Source organism: Malaclemys terrapin, chromosome 1 (genome assembly GCF_027887155.1).
Source record: "Malaclemys terrapin pileata isolate rMalTer1 chromosome 1, rMalTer1.hap1, whole genome shotgun sequence".
Lineage (NCBI taxonomy): Eukaryota > Metazoa > Chordata > Testudines > Emydidae > Malaclemys > Malaclemys terrapin.
Window position 1 is genome coordinate 38,628,472 of NC_071505.1, and position 23,719 is coordinate 38,652,190.

Below are 23,719 nucleotides of genomic sequence, written 5' to 3' on the forward strand. Positions count from 1 at the left end.
CTGCTCATGAGAAAGGCTGGCCTGAAAAGTCCACTGAACATGTACAACGCTTGCAGAGCAGTGCTTCAAGCCTGACCTGGACAGGACTACTTCTAAGGCTACATCTACATTGCTATCCAGGGTGTAATTTGCAGCTCATGTAAATGTACCGGCACTAGCTGTAATATAGCTAAGATAGCAGTGAGGACATGGTGGCATGTATAAGCCCACCTGGTCCCACTGGGTACGTACTTGCATTGGTAGCCCACCTGAAACTTGCATTGGCATTTCCTCACTGCTAATTTTAGCAAGATAGCTAGATTACACCTAGCATAGGTGCGTCTGCACAAACTGCAGACTAGGTTCAGTCCAGTCTCTATGCCTAGTCAATCCTTGCTGAGCCTCAACAGCACCAACAGATTTAAACATTTTATTAAAACTAATGTTAAAAAAAATTATATAATACATAGGTTGGGAAAAGAATGTCTGTACATCTGAGTATAGTTCTTAGATTATCCACAAATACAAAATTAGTTTTTTAAAAGTCATATGATACATAGAGTACATGATCAGCAATAACCCAAATTTAGGTGAATACATTTAACAATACAGTTTAGGTATTAGAATCCGAATACATGGGTACATCACTCATGAAAAGTTGTACAGAGATTTGGTTGTGGAAAGCAAAATATATCAATGAGAGGAGATTGTCCCTCAGTAATTGAGAATTAGGTTGGTTGTCCATTTCCTGACTGCGCTTCTCATCGGCACTCCAGCTCATCCCTCCTACTGTAGAAATCTGTCATACAACTTGAAGTACATCAACAAATCAAAACTCTTCTCAGCTCACCTAGCTACCACCTATGTAAATATCTTAAAAGAAACAAAACAGATCCTACTTCAGTGTTAGCTATTCAAACCACTCCATTTAATAATACTGCTTAGTGCAGGGGTCGACAACCTTTGGCACCTGGCCCGTCAGGGTAAAGCCAGTGCTTCACGACCCTCCTACTGAAAATGTTTTTCCTAATATCCAACCTAAACCTCCCCCACTGCAACTTGAGACCATTACTCCTTGTTTTGTCATCGGGTACCACTGAGAACAGTCTAGATCCATCCTCTTTGAAACCCCCTTTCAGGTAGTTGAAAGCAGCTATCAAATCTCCCCTCATTCTTCTCTTCTGAAGACTAAACAATCCCTGTTCCCTCAGCCTCTCCTCATAAGTCATGTGCTCCAGCCCCCTAATCATTTCTGTTGTCCTCCACTGGACTCTTGCCAATTTTTCCACATCCTTCTTGTAGTGTGGGGCCCAAAACCGGACACAGTACTCCAGATGAGGCCTCACCAATGTTGAACAGAGGGGAATGATCACGTCCCTCAATCTGCTGGCAATGTCCCTACTTATACAACCCAAAATGCCATTAGCTTTCTTGGCAACAAGGGCACACTGTCGACTCATATCCAGCTTCTCGTCCACTGTAACCCCTAGGTCCTTTTCTAGGGAACTGCTGCCTAGCCATTTGGTCCCTAGTCTGTAGCAGTGCATGGGATTCTTCCATCCTAAGTGCAGGACTCTGCACATGTCCTTGTTGAACCTCATCAGATTTCTTTTGGTCCAATCCTCTAATTTGTCTAGGTCCCTCTGTATGCTATCCCTACCCTCCAGCATATCTACCATTCCTCCCAGTTTAGTGTCATCTGCAAATTTGCTGAGGGTGCAGTCCACGCCATTCTCCGGATCGTTAATGAAGATATTGAACAAAACCGGCCCCAGGACTGACCCTTGAGGCACTCCGCTTGATACCAGCTGTCAACTAAACCTGGAGCCATTGATCACTACCTGTTGAGCCCGACGATCTAGCCAGCTTTCTATCCACCTTATAGTCCATTCATCCAGCCCATACTTCTTTAGCTTGCTGGCAAGAATACTGTGGGAGACTGTATCAAAAGCTTTGCTAAAGTCAAGGAATAACACATCCACTGCTTTCCCCTCATCCACAGAGCCAGTTATCTCGTCATAGAAGGCAATTAGGTTAGTCAGGACTACCTTGCCCTTGGTGAATCCATGCTGACTGTTCCTGATCACTTTCCTCTCAGGCACACTTTTGCAGACACACAGCAAGAGCTCTCAGCTGAAAATGTGGCCCTTTTAAACAAAAATATTTAATAAAAAAAGTCATAAAACAATTGTGAATGGCTCTTGCTGTGGCCATATCTTGATAATCTCTTTGTTCATTGATTTAAAAGAAAACAACCAAAAGTGACAACACACTTTTTCCTTCTGTCATGATGAAATGTGTTAAATGATAGAGCCCAAAGGTAGTCACGTGACCTCAGCTTCCAGAAATCCAGTCCTTTACTACAAAGAGAAAAAACACAAGCACAATTATTAGTGAAGCTACACAGCAGAATCCCAAAAATCCAGATTACATTTTTACTGTCTATAGGAGCTGGTCAGATGATCTCAACCACTTCCACAAACAGCTGCAGGGTTTTTTTGAGTGTGTGTGTGTATGTGGGGGTGTGTGTTTGAATCCCCATTTTTAATTTTGTTTGTCTAAACTTGTTCCCTTTCCCCTCCCTTCCAAAACAAAATGTTATTTAGTAGAGAGTGTTTAAAGTATATAGCCAACTGATTGACTACAGTTCTGGTTCCATATTAAAAATATTCAAGAGACCAAATAACCAAGCTCAGCCAGTTTACTGCCTAAAGCAAGATTGTATAATACGCAAAAGAGACATTTCGGGAAGCAATTTTTATCTCCCAGCATATTCACTTTGCCCAGTAAGTGCACTTCAAAAGATATTTTCCCAAAACTACCTTTATGTTATGGCTTTTTACAAGTTAAAGCACTTTATATGTTACCTAAGATCCAACCCACCAGATCATACCAGTTTCTTAACTTGTTGTTCTGTACCTTTCCTTATCTCTGGTTTACCACATTCCAGTACCAACAGGTGGGAAGGGTCTTCCTAAGCTTGTACCCAAGACAAATATTTATGTAACTTGCTTTTGGCAGGTTTTATATTCACTACTGCCAAAAGCTACGTTTTGCTTTGCAGATGATTGTGGGATCTCTCTGTCTTGACAGAAATAAGCAAAAACGTTAACATAACCGCCCACTTGCTGGATAAAACACGTTATTATGGTGTGCCCTATCCCTAACATACATGTATTGGCTAAGAGGAAGCTTTCTGGATCCAGAAGTTTGAAAGCATATTTCCCTGCTAAAGTCAGAGTCCTGTACCAACCCAGACCCTGATTCTGCAAATACTTATATATGTGCTTAACTCTGAGTACATGAGTAGACTCTCTGAAGTTTAATGGGACTACTAATGTGAGAATAGGTAAACAGATGAATAAATGATAGAAGACTCTGAGCCACATTCTGAAAAAGTTTAACAGATTCAGAGTCTGTGTGTCTCTTAATTGTTCACTTAATATAAAATATTTTGATACGAAAACTACTTTTCAATGTGAGTGCTTAACATTAAGTACTTGAAGTGACTGCATTCCATGTTCTATGCAGCCACTGTGGTACTGAATTTAGCGCTTTCTTACTTCAATGATGGGAACACCAGAAAGACAGATCTCACTAGGCATTTAAGATCTTGATCCTGCTCCCGTTCAAGTGAATGGAAAAACTCCCATTGACTTTAATGGTACACAACTGAACCCTTAGTAAGTTTATAGCCTTTTCAGAAACATGCTAACTGCACCAAGAAGCTGAACTACAAACAGATTACTTACCTGAACATCGAAGCATTTTCCATTCCTGTTGAAGTTGGTCTTTTAATTGTTTTATTTCACGTACATTTTCTTGGGAAGCAGGTGCGTAGGCTCCAAAGTCAGGTGTAGAAACACCCGATAAGGCTTTGGCCACACTTTGCACTAGTTTTATTTCTGTGTCCTATTTTTAAAAAAATAAATATTGTGGTGAAGCAAACATCTATTCGTTTCAACAACAAAATGCTATATTTTATAATAACCTATTGTAATGAAGTTGACAGTATCAGTAGTAATAATGAGTAACTTTCAGTTTTCAAGTCTGAAAGTACTACCAATGGAGGAGTTGAAGCAGATAATGAAGGAATTCATACTGTGAACGCCTATAAAACTAATTTATCTCAAATACAAATGACCTCTCAATTACTCTTTTATGAGACAAAAAAATAGCACAGAATTAAAGATGGAAAAAATGGAGAAAAATAGGTCTTATTTACTTCATAGATCACTGTATTTTCCATCACTAATAAACAGTGATTTATTTTGCTTTGACCAGTCATGACATTATAAAAAATTTCTGGGATCTTTTAACAGTTTAAATCAATGCTGTAAAGTCACTGAAAGCATTTTCTGTGGTCATTGTGATTAATGGTGAAGAGCATGCCAATTATTTTCATTCTTCAATAATGTTACTGAATTTCATTGAAAAGGAATAACATGGATTTTAGTTCTTCTAGGCCACGCACACCATATAAAATCTCAACATTTTTATTATAGGAACTACCTGCTAAGTGTTAAAATAAATCTGTTTGTTTCAGTCATTCATTAGAGGCTCACATGTCCATCTAAACTTCTCTTTCATCTCTCAAGCTACCCTTCAGACTCCCAATAATTCTTCCCAGCTGCATGCTCCTAATCAGTGTGCACAAATATACAAATGTTTCAGTATACTGTATATCAATGTACAGATTATTTTAATTCACAAAATTTAAATATCATAGCACGGTAAATTCAAAGAAAATGCTTGAGAAATGTAGAATAAAGTATGGTAAGATCACTTAATAGAAATCTTGAGAAATAGCATGTCCCTAACTGGGACAGTTTCCAAGAAAGAGATTCCATTTTATGTATTTCATTAAATTAAAACAATAAATAAATGGTACATTTACCCCACATAAGTACTTGTCAGTAAGTCTGTAAATGGATTCATGGTAACTTATATTTTCCAGGTTTCAGATTAGCAGCCGTGTTAGTCTGTATCCGCGAAAAGAACAGGAGTACTTGGGGCACCTTAGAGACTCTAAGGTGCCCCAAGTACTCCTGTTATATTTCCACTTTTTCTTTTTGTTCACTTTGCTTCTTTCCTGCTATATAATTCTGCTACTACTTTGTACTTATAATAGCACCTACTATGCAATTATCTTAAAAAGAGTTAAACTGCATAACACCTTTGTGGTAAGTAAAGCAGTATTATTCCAGTTTTACACATCTGGAGCAGAGAGAGTAAGAGCCACATCTGTAAAGGTATTTGGATGCTTACAGACCAGGTGCCTAGCGAGATTTTCAAAAATAGCTAACCCTCAATTATTTCAATGCACAGGGGATTTTGAAAATTCCAGTAGGCACCTATCTGCATCTTTAGGCATCTAACTACCTTTACAAATCTGATCTTTAGTGACTTGGACTAGGCCACACACACGTTCCTACCATTATATAGGCTTCTTTTATACAGTTTTTTTTTTTTTTTTAATATTGCTATGTTTTGTTTTTGTTATTTTAAAGGGAATTGGCCAAATAAAATTGAATATCTCCCAGCACAATGTATTCTGGTGAGGCTCTGATAATGAGGATGCTGACAGCCTACTGTTACTTCTACTCAAGGTGCTTAATAGAATAGTTTCTCTTTGTCAGCTAAAAGGATTTTAGGATAATCAAGATTAGCACAACTTCTTACCTGTATTACCACAAGAATTCGAGACTCAGCTAATCCTTGCAGTAAACAAGTAAGCAGAGAAATCGCATTTACACCGAGGCTCCTGTTTGGTCCAATGACTATTATCATTAAGTCAGGTTGATAGCTATACGCTACAGGAAGAATGAATCCAAGTACAGCACAAAAGAAATTGTTTCTTCCAGCATCCTTTAACAAGAAACAGAAAACAGTTTAACATTTATGTGAAACTCCAAAATCCCTGTATGAACCAAAAAACAGAGATTTTATAAAAAAATAAACAAAACACAGAAATAAAGGAGAAGAACTACAAAAAATTTATAGAATAGATCACTGTTGGAAACAGGACACTTGTCAGATCCTATGTAGTGTTCCTATTTTAATATGAGTCATTCATTGTATAAATTACACAGTATGCATTATTCATCTCCCCTTTCATTACAACTCCACCCCTCCAGGACTGGTGTCAGAGGCCATTTTAACCCGCTTCAAGCTGTCACAACTTTGGTACCTAAGATGCACTGTACACAAATGGAGAAAAAAAATAAAGAGGGAGATTTTTAAAGGCCCAATGGCAGTTAGATGTCTAACTCCCATTTGTATCTTTGAAATTTCCCCCCCAATTTCATTAGTAAAAACTTGAATCAAACTGATAATCTTAGACACTATTGTCAGTTTTACGAACTAGTAAATATACTTGATTCTATTCTAACTTAGTTAAAAAAGAAAAAAAATGTCCTTTATCTTATTTGGTTTCCAGAATTTTTTAATGTACCTCTTTCCAGTTCAGAGAAATATGGTATTTGGAGTTAGTCTTTTCAGTTTGTTGTTTCTGGCAAATGTTCATCAAAAGTATTTTTCTGTAGATTAAAAAATACATTTCACTATTTCATCAACAACTTCTAATGAGATAATAAATAATACTACTAAAATTAGTGAAAGTGGATATTAAAAATTATTCTTTGGATGATATTCGTGGCCCCTTATGTAAATTTATCTAGGCAGCAAACACTTCTGAATCATTGTAGTCCCTTGTTTAAATTATGACAAGTAAGATTAAAAAAGGTCAATACCAGTTAAAACTGAAATCTCAATAAAGTAATTTTTTTGTATTAAAGTTTCTAAGAAAATAATGGTCAAGTCACTTTTAGTGGAAAGAGGATCTGGAGAAGTAGGATATTGATATGTAAAGTTGGCCTTCAATAAAGAATTGTCCCTTTGACTCTTCTTCCCCCCACCCCACATATGATTAGTAAGCACATTTTCATAGTATGCAATAAAGAAATAACTACTTTCACAGTAGCAAAACTGGGTGACTATGTCAGGTTGGGAAAGATGCTTAAGGAAATGGAGGCTCAGATGATCTTCAGTGGGATTCTCCCTATTACTAGAGGAGGAGAACGAAGGCAATATAAGCTTATGATCAGATGGCTCAGGCAGTGGTGCTATACGTGGTGCAAACTTTGGGATGTTTGACCACTGGGAGGCATTCATGGAGAGAGGACTGTTCTCATGGGATGGACTCCACCTGAGTAGGGAGGAAAATAGACTTCTAGGATGGAGGTTGGCACAACTCATTAAAAGAGCTTTAAACTAGCAACTTAGGGGAGATGCTCATGTAATTTCCACACTTGATTTTAACACTGAGAGGGAGGAAAATCAAGTAAGAAAGGATACAGGAATGGAGAAAGGAACAGCAGTGGGTACGACAATGTACATTAAGAGGAAGAATAGTGCTGATACCAGTCAGATAGGTGATACTGGCAGTAGAATGACCGTACCCAATCGGGCGAGGAATGTGGGGGAAGCCAAGCAGCAACAATTAAGATGTTTGTATACCAATGCAGGGAGCCCGGGTAACAAAATGGAGGAACTAGAACTATTGGTGCAGGAAGTGAAACCAGATATTATAGGGATAACAGAAACATGGTAGAATTGTAGACATGACTGGAGTACAGGTATTGAAGAGTATGTGCTGTTCAGGAAAGAAAAATAAAGACAATGGTGGTGGAGTAGCACTGTATATTAAATGATAAGATAGACTGTAAAGAAATTAGAAGTGATGGAATGGATAAGGTAGTCTGTTTGTAACAAAATCACTTTGGGGAAGAAAGCTTCTAGAAGTTCCCCTGGGTTAGTGCTTGGGGTTTACTACACCACCAGGATACAATTTGGATATGGCTAGAGACCTCTTTAATGAAATAAATAGTACTGGAAATTGTGTGATTATGAGATACTTTAACTTCCAATATATAGTTTGGAGGACAAGTGCTACCAATAATAGTAGGGCCAGATTTTCCTGAATGTGATAGTTCACTGATTTCTTCACCAACTAGTAGCTGAAGCAACAAGAGGTGATGCCATTTTAGATTTGATATTCGTGAGTAGTGAGGACCTCATAGAAGAGCTGGTTGTAGAGGACAACCTTGGTTTGAATGATCATGAGCTAATTCTGTTTAAATGCAAGGATAAACAAAAACAGATCTGCAACAAGGGCCTTTGATTTCAAAAACTAACTTTAAACAATTAAGGTGAGAGTGTGCTAAGGAAGTGGACTGAACTGAAGAACTCAAGGATTTGAAGGTGAAGGAGGCTTGGAATTACTTTAAGTCATATTTGCAGAAACTATCTGAAGCCTGCATCCCTAGCAAGGGGAAAACATTTGTAGGGAAGAGTGGCAGACCAAGCAGGATGAGCAAGCATCTCAAACAGGTGATTAAGAGAAAGCGGAAAAGCCTACTAGGAATGGAAGAGGGGAGGGATCAGCAAGGAAAGCTAGCCTTTTGGAGGTAAGGAAGTGTAGGGATAAAGTGAGAACTCCAAAAAGCCAAGCAGAGTTGGACCTTGCAAAGGGAATTAAAACCAACAGTAAAAGGTTCTATAGCCATATAAATAAGAAGAAAAGAAGGAAAGTAGAAGTGGGACCGTTAAGCACTGAGGATGGGGTGGAGATTAAAGATTATCTTTCTAGCCCAACACCTAAACAAATACTTTGCCTGAGTTTTTAATAAGGGTAATGAAGAGCTTAGGGGTAGTGGCAGGGTGGCTAATGACAATGAGGATATGGAGGTAGAAATTACCACATCCGAGGTGGAAGTCAAAACTCATACATTTTAATAGGACTAAATTGGGGAGCCCGGATAATCTCCATCCAAGAACATCAAAGGAGCTGGCACATGAAATTGCAAGTCCAATAACAAATATTTTGAATGAATCTGTAAACTTGGGGGTTGTACCCTATGACTAGAGAATTGCTAATATAGTTCCTATTTTTAAGAAGGAGGAAAAAAGTGATCCAGGACACTACAGTCCTGTTAGTTTGACCTTAATTGTGTGCAAGATCTTTGGAACAAATTTTGAAAAAGAAAGTAGTTAAGGACACAGGTGAATGGTAATTGGGATAAAATACATTATGGTTTTACAAAAGATGGATTGTGCCAGACCAACCAGATCCCCTTCTTTGAAAAGATAACTGATTTTTTTAGACAAAGGAAATGTAATAGATCTAATCTACCTGTGTGACGTTGTGCAGTCTTTATGGTTTTATAAAAATATAAGTGAATATAATGTAACTGAGATATGCTTCATGCAAAAGGTCTCTTGGTAAGGTATCATTACAAAGCTCATAATCTACTGAGTGTGATCATCCAATTTGTAGAAATGTACCACTCTTGTATCTAAAACTAGAAATATAAAACATAACTCTGAGGGCCTATTGTAATTATGTAAAGTGTGGGCCATTAAGGATGGTTTGGAATCTTGATGACTCCTATTGTCTGCAGATGGCTGTATTTACCTGTGAGTCTTCCTGTATATGTGTTTGCTGGCAAGTGAGTAATGAAGTCTTGCAGTGACATGTGATCATGTCACCTGAACTGGAATCCATCTTTAACCTGGTGCTTTTCCAGTGAGGGGGGGTGGAAACCCAGGGGGACAAAGGGTTCCCGCCTTATGCAAAAGATATATAAAGGGGTGGAAGAGAACAGAGAGGGGGAGGAGCCATCATGAAGAATCCCCTAGCTATCACCTGAGCTGCAACAAGAGCTGTACCAGGGGAAAGAATTGTGCCCAGGCCTGGAAGGTGTCCAGTCTGAGAAAAAACTTACTGAAGCATCTCTGAGGGTGAGATTATCTGTATTCAGTTTGATTAGGCATAGATATGCGCATTTTATTTTATTTTGCTTGGTGACTTACTTTGTTCTGTCTGTTACTACTTGGAACCACTTAAATCCTACTGTCTGTATTTAATAAAATCACTTTTTATTTAGTAATTTACTCAGAGTATGTATTAATACCTGGGGGAGCAAATAACTGCGCATATCTCTCTATCGATGTTATAGAGGGCGAACAATTTATGAGTTTGCCCTGCATAAGCTTTATACAGGGTAAAAAGGATTTATTTGGGATTAGACCCCATTGGGAGTTGGGCATCTGAGTGCTAGAGACAAGCACACTTCTGTGAGCTGTTTTCATGTAAACTTGCAGCTTTGGGACAAGGGATTCAGACACTGGGTCTGTGTCTGGAGCCAGACGGGGGTGTCTGGCTCAGCAAGACAGGGTGCTGAAGTCCTGAGCTGGCAGGGAAAACAGGAGCAGAGGTAGTCTTTTGCACATCAGGTGGCAGCTCCCAAGGGGGTTTCTGTGATCCAACCCGTCACAACCTGGATTTCAGTAAGGCATTTGATACAGTTACATGTGGGAAATTATTGATTCATATGAGCACTGAAAGGTGCAAGGAACTGGTTTAAGGGGGGACTACAACAGTTCAAATTGAAAAATGAACTGTCAGGCTTGAGGGAGGTTACTAGTGGAGTTCTTCGGGGATCGGTCTTGGGACCAATCTTATTTAGCATTTTTATTACTGACCTTGGCACAAAAAGTGAGAGTGTGCTAATAAAATTTGTGGATGACACAAATTTGTGAGGTATTGACAATATGGAGGAGGACTGGAATATCCTAAAAGAAGATCTGGATGACCTTGTAAACTGGAGTAATAGAAACAGGATGAAATTTAATAGTGCAAAGTGCAAGATCATGTATTTAGGGACTAACAACAAGAATTTTTGCTATAAGCTGGGGACTTACCAGTTGGAAGTGACAGAGAAGGAGAAAGACCTGGATGTATTGGTTGATCACAGGATGACTACGAACCATGAGCGTGATGTGTCCATGAAAAAGGCTAATGCAGACCTAGGATGCATCAGGTGAGGTATTTCCAGTAGAGACAGGAAGTATTAGTATCATTATATAAGGCACTGGTGAGACTTCATCTGGAATACTGTGTGCAATTCAGGTCTCCAGGGTTTCAGAAAGATGAATTCAAATTGAAACAAGTACAGAGAAGGGCTACTAGGATAATCCAAGGAATGGAAAACCTACCTTAAGGGAAGATACGATTGCTCTGTATAAATACATCAGAGGGATAAATACCAAGGAGGGGGAAGAATTATTTAAATTAAGCCCTCATGTGGACACAAGAACAAATGGATATAAACTGACTAACAAGTTTAGGCTCAAAATTAGGCAAAGGTTTCTAACCATAAGAGGAGGGAAGTTGTAGAACAGCCTTCCAACGGGAGAAGTGGGGCAAAAAACCAAACTGGCTTCAAGACTGAACTTGACAAATGTATAGAAGGGATGACACGGTGGGACTGCCTATGATGGCATGTGGCCCACTGGTGACTGCCAGTAGCAAAAATCCCCAATGACCAGAGACAGGACACTAGATGGGGAGGGCTCTGAGTTACTAACAGAGAATTATTTCCCAGGTATCTGCCTGGTGGGTCTTGCCCCCATGATCAGCATCTAACTGATCGCCATATTTGGGGTCAGGAAGGAATTTTCCCCTTGTCAGATTGGCTGAGACCCTGGGGGTTTTTGCCTTCCTCTGCAGCCTGGGGCACGGGTCACTTGCAGGTTTAAACTAGTGTAAATGGTGAATTCTCTGTAATCTTGAAGTCTTTAAACTCTGATTTGAGAACTTCAGTAACTCAGCCAGAGGTTAGGTGTCTATTACAGGAGTGGGTGGGCGAGGGGGACCATCGTGATCATGTAAAGTTTATGAGTTGAATGTCACAATTGACTTGCCCCACAAACCTCTATATAGCATTATTATTAATTAAGACCCAATTGTGCTAGATACTGTACCAACACAATATGCCTACATCTGTACAAATAACAAGAAATTTGCCTTCCATGTTAGGTTCTAATACTGAGGTAGTTTGATACTGTTTAGCAAATTCAAGTCCTACATGGTATTTTGTATACATTTTGGAATATACTGTGTCTTTAAGGGACAGCTCTGTGATGAGCATGTGTAGCCATATTAGCCCAGATCCTCAAAGATACTTAGGCTCCTAGCTTCCACTGAAATCAACTGAATTTCAATCATTGATTTCAGTGGAAGTCTAAATACCTTTGAGAATCTGAGCCATTGCTCTGCTGGGATTTCCAAGAAAACCCCCAGCCCCCATGGTAAAACCCATTGGAGGTGACTCAGATGGAGGAAATCTTGTGTCCCCTGTGACACACATGGATCCTGTGGGGAACACCGGTGGACCAGGGCCAGCAGCAGGGAGGTCTTGTATCTCTGCAGCCGTTCTGTGCCCCAGTAGCTTTCCATTCCTCATGGCTGACTAGAGAACCCCCTCAAAGAGGGGTCCAAGCCATGGAGAGACCTCCAAGGAAAAGATATTATAGACATTTTTTGATAAACCGCAGAGCTGGGTGGGAAATGATGTATGCATGCCCTCTCCTTGCTCTCTCCCCATGCAGATCTAGAGAACAGCATAGAGACCCATTGAGTCTAGGGCTCTAGATGAGCATGGGCAAGACGACCCTTGCTACCTCTTTTACAGCATGCATCATATAGTTCCTAAACATGGCGCTAGTTCTATTGGCTGTTCAAGAGGGCATGACAATGGTCTGACCCTTTGTTGATGCTAGTTTCACTGTTGTTCCAGCCTGGAGGTGGCATTACCTTAGACAAGGACTGGGAGCATATCTGGCCCCTGTGCAGGGGCACATGATTGGGAACGCAGAAGATATTTTGCGCCCTCCCCCCACCATCACATTCACCTGTGCTGGGCTCTTAGTGACTTAAATAAAATACCTGTGATTAACAGCAATACCTTTTATCACATATTGCTCTTTTTTAGATCCTTTTTTAAATAGCCTGTCATTTCAATCTCAATTTTCAATAATATCGAAAAGGATTATACTTTAAATCTACAGCAAAACCTACATGAGACAAGCCTTATAAGGCAACCTTCTGTCTTTAGAGACCATCCCAAAATATCCCTAAACATACTGAGTACAATTCTGCCCCAACTTTATTAGGTAATCAACTCCATTAAACAACTAATGTTTATTGGGGGCTTGGGTAGTCATTTAATGCAAGTTTCCTCAGACATATGTGCACCTAGAATCATTTATAAATGATCCTCTGATCCTGAAATTAATGGAAAACCTTACCCGTCATCTAAGTCGAGTTCAAGATCCATGTCTCCAACAACTATGCAGAGCACTCTACAGAACACAAAGAATAATCATGCGTGTGTGCGCGCACGCACTTATAAGTGTCTAACTTTTAAAAACATGCAGTGCAATTAAGTAATCAGTACAAGAGAAAATGTGGCCATTTGGCTAAGGGGTTTACATGTGTGAAAGAGAATTCAATCCAGAAAACATAATAAACGACTGTGGGTCTGCCCTGAATTTGATCTATTAGCAATATAAAAACAGTGGGATAGCTTATGGGTTTATGGCAGTTCAGGACAAAAAAACTAAGAAAACAACAGGCTGATAAAAATAATGGGGACTTAGGCAATCAAAAAACAGAGTTAGAAAAACTGTTATTTAACAATCACCCTTAAAATTTTGAGTTTTGCCTTTGATAACTAGATAGCTTTATGGTCACATTTACAGGGTTGCCTATATTTAGTATAGGCCAGTGGTTCCCAAACTTGTTCTGTCGCTTGTGCAGGGAAATACCCTGGCGGGCCGGGCCGGTTTGTTTACCTGCCGCGTCTGCAGGTTCGGCCGATCGCAGCTCCCAGTGGCCGCGGTTCGCTGCTCCAGGCCACTGGGAGCTGCTGGAAGCAGCGGCCAGTACGTCCCTCGGCCTGCGCCGCTTCCTGATGCCCCCATTGGCCTGGAGCAGCAAACCACAGCCACTGGGAGCCACGATAGGCTGAACCTGTGGACACGGCAGGTAAACAAGCCGCCCCGGCCTGCCACGGGCTTTCCCTGCACAAGCAGCGGAACAAGTTTGGGAACCACTGGTATAGGCAATGCTATATATAGCGAGGTGATGTTTCATTACAGAGGCAAATGAAACGTTTTTATGGCGGCCCGTTCTAGTTTATGAACTTGTATCACATTTTCAAATTTTATAAGAGAGCTCCATATGCAATGAGCATAGCTCACCTTTGTAATCCAAAATCAAAGCAGTGCTTTAGTGCAAAGGTAGTAGAAACAGAAGCCACAGATGATTCTGCAATTCCATTGCACACCTAAAAATAAAAATATGTATTAATAAATCATAATAAATCCTATACCATACCATTTTTTAAATTTGTACCAATTGAACCTGTTTTTGTCTATATATTATATATAAATGCAAACAAAGCTACAGCTGTGTGAAAGGAACATTAATGATGTAGCTTAACAAGATTTGGTAAAAGTCTTTGTGGTCCACTACCTGCAAAGAGAATGTGTTTGGTTGTTATGCTACATAGTTGCTCTGTTTGGCAACTTTTTTAGAAGTGTTGTTCTATGCTGAAAAGTGACTCTGTAAATCGGCACCATGGGGTTCCGTATTTATTGTCTCTCAATGACTTACAGATCAAATTTGCTCAATTTACAAGTAGGCACTGCTCAGGAGGAACAAACACTGGTCTGGGAATCAGGCTGTCCTGAGTTCCAACTGTCACTGTCATTGTGATCTTGGCCAAGTCACTTCACCTTCCTGTCTCCCTATCTGTACAATACCTACCCCCTGCAAGGATTAATTAGCTAACATCTGTGTCATGTCTTCAGCTGCTATGGAGTAAAACAAGGGTTTCCCAATTCCCAGCATGGCAAGCTCAGCCTAGAATCTGAAAGTCAAAATGGGAACTCTTTGGATTTTGAACAATAAAGGTTCTCCAACTGCAATTCAGTTATTAGTTCTCTTGACTGTTGTAGAATCCAGCTCCCTCTCCCAGAGCTGCATGGGGTCTGTAATGTTAGCAGACATCTTAAAACTTGCTTTTCCCACCAACATCTGCAAAAATGACTCTAAATATCAACAGCGGGAAGCAGACCTGTTGAGTACAAAGGGGTCATTTTGACAGTTACTTTTCTGACAAGTACTGTACTTTAGAATGAGACATTCATCCAGAGAGAAAGTTTGCAATTGTACAATGACAAAATGCAAACTCATTTATGTTTCGCTTGTTATTTGTAATTCTTCTGGTCACACTTGCTAATTGTTGATGATATTTGTGTTTAAATATAATCTTTCCTTAGTTCCTGATCCTGCAGTGAAATCATCACACTGAATTTGGGCTATCACATTAATTTTTGTGGCAATATACTGTGATGTTTTAAACAAAACAAACAGGATTATTGCTTCGCGGGAGAGTTAAACATACAGAAAAGCTCAGTTCTGAGTAAACTGTTATTCAGACATCAACAAAAATAATAATAAAAGGGCTAAACTGCGCATTTAACATGCAACCCATAATAAGGGATGATGTGTAACTGCACTGCCCTAATAGTAGGATCAAAAGGCAAAATTACTTCCAATGTGCACTGGGAAAGGAATAATTTGTGACGCTCCTTTATGGGGTGGAACATACTCCATTTGCATAGCCATGGCTCTACCTTCTCCCCTCCCAGTTTTGCATGAAGCATCTAGCGCACAGCCCTCTGCACTCCCTTAAGAGTCAGAGCAATGATCTGGGTAGGCCTAATGCACAAGGGGGATTCTTGCTCCCTCACATGCCCGTGCTCACATAAAGGCAGGGCACAATCTTGATCAAACACAATCAAAAAAATTACTGAAGTAAGATGTTGTTCATATATATTTTCTCATCTTTCACATTTACTTTAGTAAGTAGACACAATTTTAACATAGCTACAATCTGGCGGAGACTAGCAGGATAGGAAAAGACATAACTAATATTGAGCTAACACTGAAGAACAAATAAAAGAGCAGAAGAAACATAGAACACAATCAAGGCAGTTAATATTACCTTTTTCTTTAGTATTTTATCTAGGACAGCCAGCACATTCTGAAGAGAGAGTAAAGCTTTCTCTTCCTTCACAAGTTCCGCATCAAATGCACTGTAAAATAAGTTTTTTAAAACTACCGTAATTAAAAATTGGGTTATGAATAATAATCTGTTATATTCTGAATAGTATAGTTATAGGGTGCTTTTCAGTAGTAATGTTAATTACTAAATGTTTCTAAAGCATTATGTAGGTGCTACACATTCGTCCTCAAAGAACTAGAGGTGGTCAGAGGATGACAATTTTGTTTCATGACAATTTTTGAGATCTTGAACTTTGATTTCACTCCACAAACCCCTTTGGGACACTTTCCAAAACAGAATTGTGTCAGAACAGTTGTTTATGGATTGAAAAGCTCAGGTTTTCAATTCAGGTCTCCATCTATCTCTCTCTGGTCAGAGGGAGGAGGGATAGCTCAGTGGTTTGAGCATTGGCTTGCTAAACCCAAGGGTGAGTGCTGAATCATTGAGGGGGCCACTTAGGGATCTGGGGCAAAAATCAGTACTTGGTCCTGCTAGTGAAGGCTTGGGGCTGGACTCGATGACCTTTCAAGGTCCCTTCCAGAGATAGGATATCTCCATTAATTTATTTATTTATTTTAAGTGAACAGAGAGCCCTGGCCCTCAGAAAACTTCCTACTGCAAACTTCATTGAAATCGGTATGTTTCTGCAAAATGTTTCAGTTTTGAAAAAAAGAGCATATTTGATTAAATTATTTTTAGTCACAAATGTTCTGACAAGCTCTACAAAGCTTGGGAGGTAAATATCATTTACTGCATTTTGCAGATGGGGAAACTGAGGCAGAGATTAAGGAAGGCCACGGCCAAAGAGAAAGTTAGTATCAGAGAACTAGGATTAGAAGACAAGCATCACTGGTTTCCAGACCTGTGGTTAAATCACTATACCATGCCCCCTCTCCGCAACATTAAGTTGATAGCCACATAAATAAAGCCAACCTGACGAGAGTTTTCAGTTCTTGTGCATTCATTTCCATCTCCACTTGAACATATATTGGTAGCAAATGTGCATCAGCTTTAGAGACAATTGCTGCTGCTGTTTTAACAGGAGGCACTGGAAAGAGAATTTTTTTCATGTGTGATTCCAAAAACCGGTCTGTTTTGATGGCTTCATCACTGTTAGTTGTCCCAACCGCTTGCTTTGCTGTGGGATGTGTACTAGTTTGAATTAGCTCAGCCTCCATCATCTGTTGTGATTTGGTGCTAAGATTGTGTAAAGGAGTTGCTTCTAGAAAAAAAAATGTAGTTTTTAGTTTCACAAGTATCCATAAAACACAAGTGTAATTCCTGGGCACTAAAAATGTTTACATATTAACATGTTCAGTAATTGTATTTATTTACCATAGCGGGGTGCATTTGCCTGGCAGGTGCAAATATATATTTTCAGGTGCTGATTTAAAACATTTATGCTACAAAGAATATGTAATTTTCAGAAGTGATATTTGGCATTACTGTGTTCATTTTCATAAAAATATGGCTTCAACTTTCCTTTAGTTAAAATGAAAGATGAGCAAATAAAGCTGTTTCTAAAAGATTTTAGTTACAGTGTAAAATAAATTGTTCCGTATTCTTTGAGGCCCTAATCAGCTTAACTGAGTTAATTGCACTGAGTTACGCACATGTGTAAGTGTTTGCAGGATTGGGGCCTAAAGGTATACTCATCCTTCAGGTACCACTATTTGAATAAAAGCATAAACATTACTGGGAATATCGCTGTAAATCTCAAGAGATTAGAATCCTAAATATGATGCTTTTACCCACCACCTCAATTAAAAAAAAGCCTACAATGTGTACCATTAGCTGGGATGGACCACAGTAGAAGGAACGAAATAAACAACATGGAAGGAATATTTTTCAGAACATGTACCGCTTTTATATTCTCAATTGGTAGAATGATTCAGCAAAATGAAAACTAGTGGCAGTTAGCATGTTTTTTTGTCTCAAGGAGTATCATTAGTAGTTGTAAGAAGAAAGCAAAATAAATTAACATAAACAGAAAAAGAACACACAATACTCCTCAGCATGAGATTTAACCCAGACTTATGACACTGGTGCCAAACCCTCACAAAAGCATCCTATGCCCCTCTGTCTCTCAAGCGGCCAATCTGAGCAAGCATACAAAGGGAGGAGGAAGCTGAGCAAAGATTAACCCTTTGCTCACTGGGCACCAGATACTGATTGTGCATCCCGTCATACATATTAGCACTTCCAACCAAGATGTAATTCAATGTTGATAAATGTATCACTTGTCTTAGTGATAAATGCAAAGTAATGCACATTGGAAAACATAATCCCAACTACACATACAAAATGATGGGGTCTAAATTACCTGTTACCACTCAAGAAAGAGATCTTGGAGTCATTATGGACAGTTCTCTGAAAACATCCACTCAATGTGCAGCGGCAGTCAAAAAGGCTAACAGAATGTTAGGAACCATTAGGAAAAGGATAGCTAACAAGTAAGGCTATGTTTTAGTCATGGGTATTTTTAGTAAAAGTCCTGGACAGGTCACGGGCAGTAAACAAAAATTCACGGCCCATGACCTGTCCATGACTTTTACTATATATCCCTAACTAAAACTTGGGCAAGCGGCTGCAGGTGCTCAAGGGTGGGAGGGCGGTCTGGGGGCACCACGGGTGCTGAGCAAGGTGGCCCAGGACCCCGCTGGTGCTGGGGGACGGTTGGCAGGGCTGTCAGGGGCTCACTATCTGGCTCCGTGTGTCCCTGCAGCTCCTAGGCGGCAGAGGAGCCAGGGGGCTTCACGTGCTGCTCCTGCCACAAGCGCCGGCTGCGCAGCTCCCATTGGCCAGGAACCGCAGCTAATGGGAGCTGCAGGGGCAGGGCCTATGGGTGCGGGCATCGCACGGAGCCCCCTGGTCCTTCCGCCGCCTAGGAGCGGCAGGGCCATGTCAGTGGGAGCTGGGGAGTCTCCCGCCCCGAGGTAAGCACCACCCAACCCCCTGCCCCTAGCCCTGAATCCCCTCTCACACCTCCAAACTGCTGCTGCTGGCCCAGGGGTTGCCTGGGTTGGGTAGCCCCTAAGCCAGCACCAGTCGCTGCAGAAGTCACAGAGATCACTAAAGTAACAGAATCCGTGACCTCCATGACAGACTCGCAGCCTTACTAATAAGACAGTAAATATCATAATGCCACTGTATAAATCCAAAGTACACCCCCACCTTAAATACTGCATACAGTTCTGATCACCCCATCTCAAAAAAGATATATTGGAATTGGAAAAGGTACAGAGAAGGGCAACAAAAATGATTAGGGGTATGGAACAGCATCCATATGAGGAGAGATTAATAAGACTAGGACTGTTCAGCTTGGAAAAGAGACGACTAAGTGGGAGATGTGATAGAGGTCTATAAAATCATAACTGGTGTGGAGAAAGTGAGTTAGGGAGTGTTATTTACCCCTTCACATAACACAAGAATAAGAGGTCACCCAATGAAATTAATAGGCATCAGGTTTAAAACAAACAAATGAAAGTACTTTTTCACACAACGTACATTCAACCTGTGAAACAGGACGTTATGAGGCCAAAACTATAATAAGGTTCAAAAAAGAATTAGATAAGTTCATGGAGGATAGGTCCATCAATGGCTATTAGCCAAGATGGTCAAGGATACAACTCCATGCTTAGGGCGTCCCTAAGTTTCTGACTGCCAAATGCTGGGGCTGGACGACAAGTGATGAATCACTTGATAATTGCCCTGTTCTGTCCATTCCCACTGAAGCATCTGGCATTGGCCACTGTTGGAAGACAGGATATTGAACTAGACAGAACATAGGAATGGCCACTTGGGGTCAGACCAATGTTCTTCTGAGCTATGCCAAATTACACCAGCAAAGAATCTGGCCCTGAATAACGATCCCTCACAGTGCTCTCATGAAGTATATAGGTTATTTGAACCTATGGATATTAATTATAAATCTTTTCTAGAGTTCAAGTATGTATCACATTTATCAACCACATTAGCAAAAAGAAACAGAAGAGCAATTACCTTCATACATCAAACATTTCCAGTATGGTTTATGTGCAGCTCTCACATTTTGTATAGACTCAACAGCACTACAAAAGATAAGTGATTAGCATCATCAGTTCAGATGAAAATATAGGGAAAGTTACTTGCCAAGCTAAACATAAGACTCCGTTTCTGAAGTCTTGGCTAGAAAAACAAAGAGAAGGGCATGTTACTTGGAAGGCTTACTTGCAAGTGTCAGTCACAGAAAATGAAAGGGAATGTGTAGTGTTATGGTCCTGTGCCAGCTATCAACTGAGTACAGAGCTTGCTTGTGAGCAAGAGACACACCAGATGTGTTCACTATACCATCCTTTAATGCTCTGCCAGCAAGTACAGCTGAGGTTAGCTTGAATAAGGTATTTCTCTCACAGTGCCACCTAGAGGCTGAACAGTATAATACACTTTAGTGTTCCATTACATGAACACATTGCTTTCCATCTCTTTCAGTACCTTGGAAGTGCATACACTTATACACTGTTGAGTGAAATCCTGCCCCTCAAGATGTCAGTAGCAAAACTGCCACTGCCTTCAATGAGGCCAGGATTTCACCTGTTGTCTTGCATCTTTCCATTGCTTCAGCAGATTAAGACATCAATCCTGCAATCACATCTATCCATGCACACACTTGTGGACCCCTCTTGAAGTCAGTGGGGCTCTGTGCAGGCACAAGGAGCAAATGCAACACAGGTTTGGGACCTAAGAAAAGAGCGATATATCCTTTGCTATTTCATTGTGTTGGAAGCAATAGGTCATTTTTCATATTATTATTGCTATGTAAGTATATTACAGTAGCATTTACAAGCCTCATCCAGAGCCCTGGTCCCCGCTGTGCTGGATGAAGGGGCGACGGAAGGTGGGGGGACCACCAGCAACTGAACCGTGACCCCACCCCTTCACGCCACCCCTTCCCCCCCCGAGCCTCTGTCCTTCCCCCCGAACTCTCTCACTGTCCCTTCCCTGACACCGCCTCTTCCCCCCGAGGTCCCACCTCCTGCTCGCTTCTCTCTGCCCCCTCCCACATCCCTCCCACCTTTAAGTGATGGGGCCATCGGCCCCTGGCCCCCCCTGTTCCAGCACCCTTGGCTGAGTGTCATTCAAACAGTAAGTAAAGAGACAGTTGCTGCCCCAAAGATATTACAATCTAGATGAATGACAAGATGTTGTGTGCATTCATAGCTCGCCCCCACTGGCTGTTGTTATTTGATATGGCCACTCACAGCATTATGAGTTCAGCTTTGACTGATGTGGATGTCTATACAGAAATGAGGTTTAAGGATAGAGATAGTAAAAAAAATTCCCCTCCTGAGTTCATTCAGATTTTAATCTTAAATTGGAAATAATCCCAGAAAAGGAAAACAAAACCAGAAATAAATTGATCATTTTGAAGTGGGAGTGATCAGAGTCAGAAAAATAATGCATTCTAGCAGCATATTAAAGCCCTGATTCAGCAAGTATTATAAGCACAAGCTTAACTGTCCCATTGATGGAACTATTCATGTGCTTAAGGCTAGGCATGTGCTTAAGTACCTTTCTGAACTGGGGCCTAACTTCTTAATTTGCATTTATCAATATCATCATCGTATTGTTTAATATTTTTGAGCATCAGGATTAAGAATGTGAGGAATGAGAATTTTTATTATTTTCTGGAATTGTAGCATTTTTAATGAAATGTTCTGTTTCCCACATTTAGGTTTTAAGGTAGTTTTCTTTACACTTTTAGGCTTGATGATAAAAGTAGAAAAAATATTATGAAATGCCCATATGACTTGATTTCTAGCTCACACTCAAATAGCTCCAATTCAATGTACAATCAGTATCTTCCACAAACAATAAGAACAGACACATATAGCATGAAACAAAGTATTTCTTGAGCCATACCTTAAGCATGGTGCCATTTCTCCAGAGATCTGGGGGAGAGGGTCTCTAAGCAAAGTTTTTACAGTCATGCAGACTGATTCAGACAATGATTTCAAATGGTATCCACCCTGGGAAAATTAAACTATGTTTTGTGTAATGCAAAGAACAAATGCATAGTAAATAAACTACCTGTAAAACATGCTTATACAAAGTATATTTTTTCATTTAAAAATATTCTACATCCAGCTTTTGAAATATGCCTGCATGTTAGCTAAACGGAAAGTAGGATCTAATAGCTAGTGCCATGGAAATAAATAGTCAGCTACAGTTTCTGTTTCAGTCTGGAAACACTTATTCAGAAGTCATGGAGCAGGTCTTCAAGGAATCAATTCTGAAGCACTTAGAGGAGAGGAAAGTGATCAGGAACAGTCAGCATAGATTCACCAAGGGCAAGTCATGCCTGACTAACCTAACTGCCTTCTATGACGAGATAACTGGATCTGTGGATGAGGGGAAAGCAGTGGAGGTGTTATTCCTTGACTTTAGCAAAGCTTTTGATACAGCTTCCCACAGTATTCTTGCCAGCAAGTTAAAGTAGTATGGGCTGGATGAATGGACTATAAGGTGGATAGAAAGCTGGCTAGATCGTCGGGCTCAACAGATAGTGATCAATGGCTCCAGGTTTAGTTGGCAGCGGAATCAAGCAGAGTGCCCCAAGGTCGGTCCTGGAGCCAGTTTTGTTCAATATCTTCATTAACGATCTCGAGGATGGCATGGACTGCACCCTCAGCAAGTTTGCAGATGACACTAAACTGGGAGGAATGGTAGATACGCTGGATCGTAGGGATAGGATACAGAGGGACCTAGACAAATTGGAGGATCGGGCCAAAAGAAACCTGATGAGGTTCAACAAGGACAAGTGCAGAGTCCTGCACTTAGGACGGAAGAATCCCATTCACAGTTACAGACTAGGGACCGAATGGCTAGGAAGCAGTTCTGCAGAAAAGGACCTAGGGGTTACAGTGAACGAGAAGCTGGATATGAGTCGACAGTGTGCCCTTGTTGCCAAGAAGGCTAACGGCGTTTTGGGGTGTATAAGTAGGGGCATTGCTAGCAGATCGAGGGACATGATCATTCCCCTCTATTCAACATTGGTGAGGCCTCATCTGGAGTACTAGGTCCAGTTTTGGGCCCCACACTACAAGAAGGATGTGGAAAAATTGGAAGGAGTCCAGCGGAGGGCAACAAAAATGATTAGGGGGCTGGAGCACATGACTTATGAGAAGAGGCTGAGGGAACTGGGATTGTTTAGTCTGCAGAAAAGAAGAATGAGGGGGGATTTGATAGCTGCTTTCAAGTACCTGAAAGGAGGTTCCAAAGAGGATGGATCTAGACTGTTCTCAGTGGTAGCAGATGACAGAACAAGGAGTAATGGTCTCAAGTTGCAGTTGGGGAGGTTTAGGTTGGATATTAGGAAACACTATTTCCCTAGGAGGATGGTGAAACACAGGAATGGATTACCTAGGGAGGTGGTGGGATCTCCTTCCTCAGAGATTTTTAAGGTCAGGCTTGACAAAGCCCTGGCTGGGATGATTTAGTGGGTGTTGGTCCTGCTTTGAGCAGGGGGTTGGACTAGATGACCTCCTGAGGTCCCTTCCAACCCTGATATTCTATGATTCTGTGAACTTGTTAAAATACGTCATTGTGAAATGACACCAATAAGCATAATCTGGTTTGAATGCATCACTGGAAATCAGTTATGATCTTACAAAAAAAAAAAAAAAAAAAAAAAAACCCCACAACACCAATTGGGAAACTTAGGCTGAAATTCTGTACTGAGCCACTAAGGGTATGTCTACGCTGCAATTAAAAACCCACGGCTG

General features: G+C 40.6%; 1 protein-coding gene across 1 annotated transcript in view; it reads right to left on the minus strand.

Annotated features, from left to right (window-relative positions):
• Positions 1-395: 395 nt before the first annotated feature.
• The window catches only part of HDAC10 (histone deacetylase 10), a 35,222-nt gene continuing 11,898 nt past the window's right edge, over positions 396-23,719 (minus strand). Inside the window, 10 exon segments of the mRNA XM_054022525.1 lie at positions 396-2,339; positions 3,732-3,891; positions 5,662-5,847; positions 6,434-6,518; positions 13,132-13,185; positions 14,086-14,171; positions 15,897-15,987; positions 16,890-17,178; positions 19,959-20,026; positions 21,858-21,964. Coding sequence (XP_053878500.1) covers positions 2,314-2,339; positions 3,732-3,891; positions 5,662-5,847; positions 6,434-6,518; positions 13,132-13,185; positions 14,086-14,171; positions 15,897-15,987; positions 16,890-17,178; positions 19,959-20,026; positions 21,858-21,964 — 1,152 coding nt within the window. The 3' untranslated portion in view covers positions 396-2,313.